The sequence below is a fragment of the Botryllus schlosseri genome, chromosome 7 (genome assembly GCF_051294905.1).
Source record: "Botryllus schlosseri isolate E-star chromosome 7, Bs_hap1, whole genome shotgun sequence".
Lineage (NCBI taxonomy): Eukaryota > Metazoa > Chordata > Ascidiacea > Stolidobranchia > Styelidae > Botryllus > Botryllus schlosseri.
The window spans coordinates 7,424,282-7,434,356 of record NC_137242.1 but is presented as its reverse complement, the minus strand read 5'-3'; the positions used below and the strand labels follow the sequence as shown (position 1 = coordinate 7,434,356).

Here is a 10,075-nt window from a genome sequence, read left to right as displayed (position 1 = left end):
TTGGGTATATATTTATTGGGATCCACGGCATTTTACCACACGAATCAGACCAAATTTATTTTCGTGAGATGAAATCTTTGGCCTACTATATTTTGAAATGTTAAGCTTTAATTTAGCATTCATCCGCTCAGAATAACCATCTTATTGCCATTGCCACATTTAAAATGCGAAATATAATAGGCAGCTCAGAGTTGAACCTGCATAGGCTATCGATTATTGCTTATTGTGGTCTGAGGTTGAATTCAATCAGAAGTGCATTACTATGGATATATAGAGTACTAACCGACTTATGTTAGAAATCTATAATTGTGACCATTTCGCATATACATTGTACAATCTTACATACAGTTTGAAATGTAGCAATTAAGTCGGTGACATTGATTCCCAGCAGATGGTCATGACTGATTTCTGTAGCAAAAGACCTTTACTCGTCATATCGATGGCTATGACAACGCTGTGCTTGTACATTTATCAATATCACATGGAATCTATACCTGCCTCGCATACTTTATTGACTGCGTTGATGCCTTTCTATCGTCATTCCCACAATTACGAACATCCTCTCTGTGAAAATCTGTTGGAAAATATTACGAAAGGAAGTTGGATTAGCAAAGCGAGTTTGGTATCTAACGTTAGCGCAGAATACCAGCAATTGCTGATCAAAGATCTCGAATACGATGCACATTTGGAATATGTACGGGCCGCTAAAGGTATACATAATCGAATCTGGAGGGACGATGGAAAGTGTGGCTTTAAAAAGTAATTCTACGCTTGAAATTGATACAAAATACCAGTGTATGAAATCCTTCAATATCACCTTCTTCAGCAAACAAGATTTACCGAACGGCAGTGCGTGGCCTTTGACGGGTAGCTGGTGTCTGGCGAAAAGTAATAAGCCATGCTGTAGCGACGAAGATGATGGCGTTTGCGGTAAAATCTGTGATTGCCCAAGGTTGTTAATTGGTGTTAAATTAAATTATCGACGGGTTAACCATGATCGAATACTGTGATGTCGATCATTGTAAGGCCAGTAGGCTGATGGATCTCGTATTCATTGAGCGGGCTAGGCCGTTTCAACATCCGTCTATCTGTCATCACCAGGGATGGTGTGAACCCTCTGAAAGGTTCAGGTTCGTGTGAACGCGAACCTTTTTGAAAGGTTCTGAGTGAACGCGAACGTGAATCTCATGACGTCACGTGACGTCATATTGCTAATTCCAACCCTACATTTCAGTGAAGTGCTATCCTATATTAATGTACACCAGTGGTTCCCAACCTGTGGTAGGCTACGCGAAGGTCTCCCAGGTGGTACGCGAGTAGATTCTGTTTTGTTTTCGACCGAAGGAAGTTATTAGCTCAGGTGTTGTTGATTTTGGATTTTTTGAAATTTTTTGAATAGTGGTGAAACAACAATTCCATGCATCCCATCAACCCTGGCTGATAATGTCTAGTTTATTACAGTTTGTTATTACTAGGGCGATTTTTTGACATGTCAAAATGAGTCAAAATTGAAGCGTTAGGTCAAAAATTGTCAAAATTGTTTCGAAAGTCCAAAAATATTTTGACCGCTCCATTTCGTTTGTATCGTGGATTTTGCACTGTCGGTGAACTTATCATTTGATATTTTACAGCTTGTAGCCTTCCTTATAGGCCTACCGTTGTAGACGGCCCATTGTCTGCTCATGGTGAATCATAAACGATTGAACGAAACAAATAGGTTTACAATTGACATGGTGTTATGGTCAACGTACCGCAATACCCCAACTGAAGCAAGACTGCTTGGGCATTGCATAGTTCATAATATATCAAGAAGCGCATGATGAAAAATTGTGATGTAGACAACATTGTCAGTAGGGATGGTGTGAACCTCTGAAAGGTTCAGGTTCGTGTGAACGCGAACGTGAACCTCATGATGTCAGGTGACGTCATATTGCTAATTCCAGCCCTACATTTCAGTGAAGTAATAGTCTCTATAACTCCATATTAAGGTACTCGATACCTAACGAAGACTCGGGCCAAATAATGCCTACGTAAACATCGCCAAATGTACCAACTGGGGCAATCAAATGCTATATTAATCCCATTAAATCTATATCGTCCGTCGCTTAGCCTACAATTTCGACGAGGACTTCGAAGAGAATATAAGCTTACGCCTTAACGGTCTAGACCAGACCGGACAATGTATTCGGCGTCTGATATTGAGCAGAGTGTAAAACGGTTTCTGTACTACCGACATCACCCCATTAACAAGTTATACAGCAGTAGCCAACACCCCAATCGCACGGACTTTGTTTTTATGATACAATACACGCATGACTTCAAGATTGACCCCGTATGCCTGCATCAGACAACGACATCAATTTCATTGATTGGTTGAATAGAATAAGCATCATTCGCATTATTCTGCCAGCGCCATGCATAGAGTTGTCCGCAGTTGAAATGCAATAAATTTCAACCAAAGATGTTATAATGAAGTGAAAATTGTAATATATGAAAAAGGTTCATAGTGCAGAAGCTACCAAGGTTCGTTTGTGAACGTGAACCTCTAAATTTCCGAGGTTCACGCACAGAACGCAAACGTGAACCTCACGTTCACACCATCCCTAGTCATCACATCGTGTCGTTCTTTGTACATCGTATATAGCATATATACATTGTGTGCAGAGGTGGTCAAAGTAGAAGTAGTAGTATCGCCGTAAATTTATGCTCATGTATAAGTATAAGTAACGATTTCCAAGACGTGTCGCAACTAGGACTGGGCAAAATAAAGTAACTGAGTGAAGTCGATTCTGAATCGAGTCGAATATTCGAGTAAAACTCATTATGGCGTCATAACAACATCAGAGATGTGAAAAGGTCAAATATTCACCTATCATGCAACCACAAAGAATATGATATCAGTATAGAGATCTCTATAACGTCAGTTCTGCCTCACAGTTAAGATGATATGGCATTTTGTTCTAGCTTATACCTATTGCATTTCAGTTGTGACGACAATGGGTTAATCACGACTTCATTTGCGCATAGCTTTGTACTACGCGTTTAGTATATTGCGATACGGCCAATCGAGGGGCAACATGCTTTTGGCAGTTTATTGGAGGTGGAAACTCTAGAATCTGCACTTTGTTACTAACGGTAAACGAGTAATGGCACTATTACAGATAGATGCAATCTTTGAATGTATATTGACTTACTGTGATACCGGGCTATGTTTCTCGCGGTTTTTGATAAAGCTCCACTGATAAAAGAAATACCAGATTATGCTAAAATTGCTTTCTACTTTTCGAAATCCAAATTGTGAATAGTAAAGAGAAGTAGAAGTAGTCTACAAACATTCAATTCAATTCAATTTATAGCTAAAAATATCATCATTTCAATACACCACAAGACTGCGACACAACGAAAGATTGGAAGGTGTCGAAACCACTCGGAGTAGTCTTCGAAATCAGACACCCACCTGGCCTAGACGAAGTAAAAAAGGAGTCATGCACAGTGCACACTGAATGAAAGTAAAAAAAAGATATTATAAAAGGACAGGTGGCAAAACAGGTGGCAAAACAGGTGGCATGTGCTGGAAGGCGAGATCGATATGTCACGTCGTGGTCCGGTAAACTAGAGGGCTAACTAGTATTTATTCAGTAGAAATTGTTTGTATTTCGACTTGAATATTGACATGCTCGATGTAGGGTTGCATTTAAAACAAACGGTGTTTTAAAACACTCTGTTTAAAACATGTTTTAAACAGTGTTTCAAACAAAGGCCTTTTAAAAAAATTGTTTTTTTTTAAGTTGTAATATTACGCCATAATTGTGTAAATACTTTCCAAAAACGTGTTGTATGAGCCTACGGACAATTACCACCCGATATAGCCGACGCATATCGATATGGGATGTTTGGAACCCGCGAAATAGTCGGTTCAACAGCAATAGTACATATTTTTCGCGAAAGGAGCTATATTTACACTATATTTTCAATTTTCAATGTCAATCCACTATGACGTCACAATTGAATATTCGTGACGTCATGGATTAGAACATGATTTAAACAAGGGCCTAGTTTTAAACATGTTTTTTTTAAAATTGATTTTGTTTTAAATGCAACCCTTGCTCGACTACTGTCGGACATACCACTTGAGTCAGTGGCGCAAGTAGGCGAGACCTAATAGAAGTACTTCGTTACTGACTGACCATTTGACCAATGTTACTGTGTGTATAGTGCGGAAGAAATATTGGTGCCATGTGACTGTAATTACGAATCGAGTGAAACGTATACTTACTTTATACTTTAAAGCGTGTTGAAGATTGAGATTTGTGATAATTACGTATGGTTTCTTGAGACTGATACATCAACGGATTTCTATTTTACCATCAGGTGCATGGATATGAGAGACTTGATACACGCAGAATTGGGCTCGTGGACACTTCGCGACAAACGTTGTCATTGGAGAGAGTATTCGTCCATGACCGCTTGTGACGTTATCAGGAATTATCAGCACATCCACTTCTTCGGAGATTCACTCACTCGAAAACTTGCCAGGGCCTTCATCTTATTCATGAGAAACAATTACCACGACGGAGCATTGCTTAAAACTGATGACGAAGAACAGAGAAAAGTGTGTACGGACGCTGACCAGTTCTATTATCGCCAGTGTAAAATAAAGTCGGGATACTTCTCGTCTGTCCTCGACGACCAACGTCATATATGCGGTATGGAACTGACCAGATTTCAGATGACTTTATACTTTGGCTTATCAGGCGAGCCGACATTATTGCAGGCCGTTAAAGACTTGGCGGGTCGATCCGGAACTGTTATAATTTTAGGCATGGGTCTACACATGAACTGCAATTTTGGTAAAGTAGTGACCATTCATCTCAAACCGGCCTTGTCATATTTAAAGCAATACTACTCAAACCACAGTTTATCGGCAATGAGATGGCCTCATATTGTGTTTTTACCTCCAGACACTAACAGTGTACTGAAACCACTGAGAGCGCGTGTGAGAAACGGTAATAAGTTCTGCGAAAGATATACAACACGAATGATACACTTCTGCCAAGATAACCAAATTCCCGTTTTGAATTTTAGAGATCTAACAAAATCCGTGCACAGCTATGACGGCACTCATTATGGCCTAGGAGTGAATGTTATGAAAGTTCAGCTTCTACTCAACTATCTGGACCAATTCAGAACGAAATATGCAATGGGATTATGAATAATTTCTTAGTAAGAGAATGGGAACACTCTTGAAAATATTCCCTTTAAGGGTTATTCGTCTGTGGCAGTGCCAAACTTTTTGTCAGCGCGTACCGTCTCATGCATTGTTACTAAGGTCACGTAGGCTACCGCCTCGTTTTCCCGACCGGAACAGAGGCAATTAGCTCGAAAGCGCTGATGGCCCATTTATCTAGCTTGATCTCAAACTAATGGTATCGAGATCAGTTTGGTACAAAAGATTAAGTTTGGAATTTTTGTCAATTGCGGCAAGGCTATAATTCCCGAGACAGCAAATCGCGCGAAGCGCAGGAAATTTTTTCGGGGATTTGATATATTTGTTCAAAAACGTTCTTGCAACTGTTATAAAATAGGCTTTATGCGATTTTGGTCGTATAAAGATCTCTCCCGGCTTGCCCCGACTGATAAAGTGACGTAAATGAACCGCGAGCAATCGAACATAGTATATTGTTTGTGCCATTAGGTCATTATCACTATATTGGAGATTTTCAGTAACTGGGGACATGAATCTTCCCTGCGTCACTTGAACCATCTAGTTTTGGTAGGCCCATAGCTCTACTTAGATACAAAGAAGATTACAAATCTTTCTCTTCGTATTTTTTTTCACTGCAGAAATTTACAGGTTCGCTGAAGCAATACTGGCGTACCACTTGAGGTACTCCAGCGTACCACTAGTGGTACGCGTACAAGGGCGTAGCCAGAAAATAATTTGTGGGGCTCCACAAATTTGTCGGGGCAAAAGATCTCCCTTTATTATATGGAAAAAGATACTAATATAACGATGGTCTTGGACCCCTATGGGATGATTAACACAAGTTATAGGATCATCATGCATATATTTAATACACTACACACATAATGTTTTGTTATAGCCTAATACTAGTGCCATGGAAAACCGTCGTGCAATAACTTCCGCGCCAAGCGAGAAAATTTTTCAAAGTAAATTAATTAAATTGATCAATAATATTGAGACTTGCATATCGCATATGCGATATCAGATTTACCGTTAGCGCTGATAAAAGTCATGTTATCAAATATTTAGAAGGCGCGTATAGTCATTAGGCAAGTTTTTGCAACTTTTTCAACTTTTTTTCACAGTTTCCGGGAGCTTCCCAAGTATTTATGTATTATAATGGTTTAAGCTGATTGAATGAATTTTAAATTGCAAATTTTGCAGCTTCTTCTATTTTTTCATGCTACTTTTTACTTCTATCAAGTATTGGTCAAAATGTGAAGGAGTGATCCAAAAAAACATTCTATAAAACTATTTTTAGAGTGGTTCTCTCTTTGATTTGCTTAACAAAGACCTATGTGATTGATTAGCTGCATCTCAATGTTATAATGATGCAATGGCGTGTCTTTTAGGCGCTGAACAGCTGATGCCTAATTTGCCCGCAACCGCAAGCAGCAGACAACAATATAGCTAGATTCAATTATGTACATCAGTCGTATTCTTTTAAGCCTATTTTCATGTTTATTTATCGAGAGGCGCATACTCAACAATTATAAAATCTGCTGACACTATATACCACGCGAAGCGCAAAGAAATTTTGAAGTTGAGGAAATCCGCCTCTAAAAATCACTTCCTATTAATTTACGAAAATTTACCAAAATTGAGGGGAGGCATGGTCCCTTTCGCCCCTTCCTGGCTACGCCACTATGCGCGTATCACGTTTTGGGAACCTCTGGCCTGTGGACTCTATGTATTGGTAATGGAAATGCGTGAATATTTTCTACTGCTCTGATAGTACACGAAAATTCAATTATATAACTGGCTGTTATGAGATATAGGCTACTTCTTGTCATTTTTAAGAAAATAAACTGTGCTTTTTCATATTTTCAATTACTATTTTGATCAATACGTGTATGAAAGTATGCAATTTCCATGAGACCCAGAGGTGCAATATAGACAGTTTTTTAAATAACAAGACTGTGAGAAATTTTTGGCTAGGATACAGAAAGATAAAAAGATGGGAAATATCAACAATGTAAGATGAGAATCCATGGTGATTGATGACTCGATTGGTAGTAAGCTATAGCGGATTTGATATAAATAATCATAAAAAAGATTTTTGCTGAACATTGCTAATTGGTTATGAGTTAGGAACGCTTTGAACACAGAACAGGCAGATTACAGCTCTAAACCAAGTACTTGACCTAATAATATGCCGCTAGCACGATAGGTATGAAAACAGAGAATAACGATGCGAAATTGCCAGGTCATTTGTCAACACTCTACCTATTCAGAACGCCTTGGTGGCACCCCCCAGGCGTCAGGGCTTGTACTTATTCTGACAATGCATGGAATATATAAGAATCACTGTCCGACTCAATCGGATTAATATTATTAATAATATTATTTGGATAGTGACCGATTAGGTCTTTTGCACAACCTACGTGATGATTACCGTGCACAGGATTTTACAGGTATTTCGCACACGACAAAAATTGGATGACAACATGCATTCATTAATTCAGCTAGCAACTGAGGCTTCGATGATAAGTCTAAGTAAGTATGACATAATCACTACTCAGGCTTGGATGTTGATCCAGCCTAAGCCGAAGATCGTAGTGATATGGGCCTGGCCGATTTCAAGATTAATTAAATATTATTTGAAACATTGATACCGCAAGGTGACGCTGTAAACCGGTGCTATCGACACATTGAAATGTAAATAATGAATTTAGCCTAATAGCTTGTATGACTAAGCTTTCCTGTATATTACAATAAGGGCATGTGCTCCTAACATTTAGGAACAGGATATGTAGTTGAGTATAAGAACACAGATTGAAATCAGAGAAATTTCTCATGTTATAGCTCCGTACTACACAACGGATAGCAGCAATCGATAAGGATTCTTATATATTAGAAATCGCCTAATGGATTTCCGTAGCTCCTTATTCCGAGAACCTCAAAAACCAAAGACAGCAAGCCTGCTTTCTTTCTGTAAGACTTCCTCAATGCTATAGCGGCAGATCTTCGTAGTAGATCTTTGGATATATGCCTAATAATGTATATAGCGTCCTATTACTGATCGCGTCGTGTAGTGGGCAAAAGCAGGTTTTCTCCGTGGCATTTGGCCGAATCCAACATATTCGTGTCGGCCAATAGTGATTGTTCTGCAATTCTACAATTGTGATTGAAAGTGGAACTCAGCAAGTATGGTCAGTGGCTTGATCTATGTTCATGTTCACTTGTTCAGTTCCTATTGAATTCTACGACCTCGATTGGTCAACATCACAGTTATCATCAGTAATCATGGCCTTTAGAGTCCATAGCACCAGAAGTCCCATGAATCGCCCTCGCAGTCATTTAGTGCCTTAAGATCATTTTGTGATTTCTGGAACAGTTTTCGCGTATCAATAGATTGCAAACTAGGGGAAATCGATGGGTAAGTACGGGCACATGCGATTTTCAATAGCCAGTCGTTTTCAGATCAATAATTCGCCAATGTTTTCATTCCGCCGCGATAAATACGTTGTCGTGCCTTTAAAGTATACCGTCGTTTGGGTTCGCTTCTCAATTGAACAAATCAGAAACGAACTGCCGATCCTCATTGGCAAGGCCGAGTGATGTGCACAGGCGCAGCAAGATGTGAATTGTATTTACGGCGTGCAGATTGCTTAATTGGAGTACTAGTGGAATTACATCTGAAGGCTGAGTGTTACTTTCGCCTGAGTACAATGTCCTCGCGTCCGTGGTATTTTACGAGATAAAACAACGTAAATATGACTGCGGTAAAGGGAGAGCATGAATTGAAACGTCATGATAACATTTACTGTACTGACCCAGTATTATATAAGATCATACCGGTACGGTAAAGTATCGTGCCGAGTAGTTACGTACCTTCATCGTGCCGTGCAATACACATTTTGGCTGAGCGAGCACGTCGGCCACGACGTAGTAGCATATCGGCTAAATTCCGAACGAACATTTACACTCCCAATGTGTCAAACAAAAGTCTTAGCTAAACTGATTTCTTTCCGAATGTCTAACTATTTTTTGTGATGTGATTTCGTTTTCAATACGTCGCAATGGATATTAGTAGCGTAGTATCACTGTTAAAAATATCTGTCCCCCACAAAATAAGCTTTTTTTATCTAGCCCAAGTGTTGATGGTATTCAACAAATAGCGAGGTGTCGTCCAATAAAATGATTATTCGTCGAAGTGCGATATATAGTCGTTCACGGAATGAGTTGCATCCTAATTTATCAAATTATGTATCCCGGTTGCGATTTTTTTGAATAAGAAAAATTCAGTATATCCATTTAAAAAAAATCTTCTGCAAAATGGACACGTACCAGAATCCAACTTTAGCTCATTCGCAAGTGGAATATACGATTTTTGGGACTTAACCAAACTTCGACTTAAGATGCTCATGCGCCGGGTATGTGCATGTGCATATCTCTCTAAAATTTAGATTTGAATGAACACCACCTTACACAGACAATTCGAAGCAGTGTTAGGCGTTGTCGATAGGAAATTGAAAGTCACACAAACTGCCGACGTCGCCCGTGCCATTTATCGTTTTATTCGTTAGTACAGTCAGCATAGTAAATAGTCATAGGCTACTGTGTTATTTGTTTGATGTAATGATAACTAACTAAACTATGATGTAAAACGCGATGGTTACACATTAGCATAGCATTATTACTAATAAAAGTTGTAGATATGTTTTCAGAAAGTGGTCCTGCGACAATAATGGGCAATTTATTTCGCAATTTATTACCTTGGTAACCGAAATTTATATCTTTGTTTGATTGAATTGACATTGTGGCTGTTCTGCGACCACAAACAAGCGATTTGAATCGGGACTTCTGTCACTTGCTGACGCCTTTATT

The 10,075-nt window shown here is 39.1% G+C and overlaps 1 protein-coding gene across 1 annotated transcript; it reads left to right on the top strand.

Moving 5' to 3' along the window:
* LOC145443867 (uncharacterized) lies at positions 1-7,075 on the top strand. The gene is made up of 3 exons (XM_080321830.1): positions 1-759; positions 827-952; positions 4,372-7,075. Exons 1-3 carry the CDS (start codon positions 392-394, stop codon positions 5,210-5,212), a joined length of 1,335 nt encoding a protein of 444 aa, XP_080177956.1. The 5' UTR covers positions 1-391; the 3' UTR covers positions 5,213-7,075.
* The last annotated feature ends 3,000 nt before the right edge of the window (positions 7,076-10,075 follow it).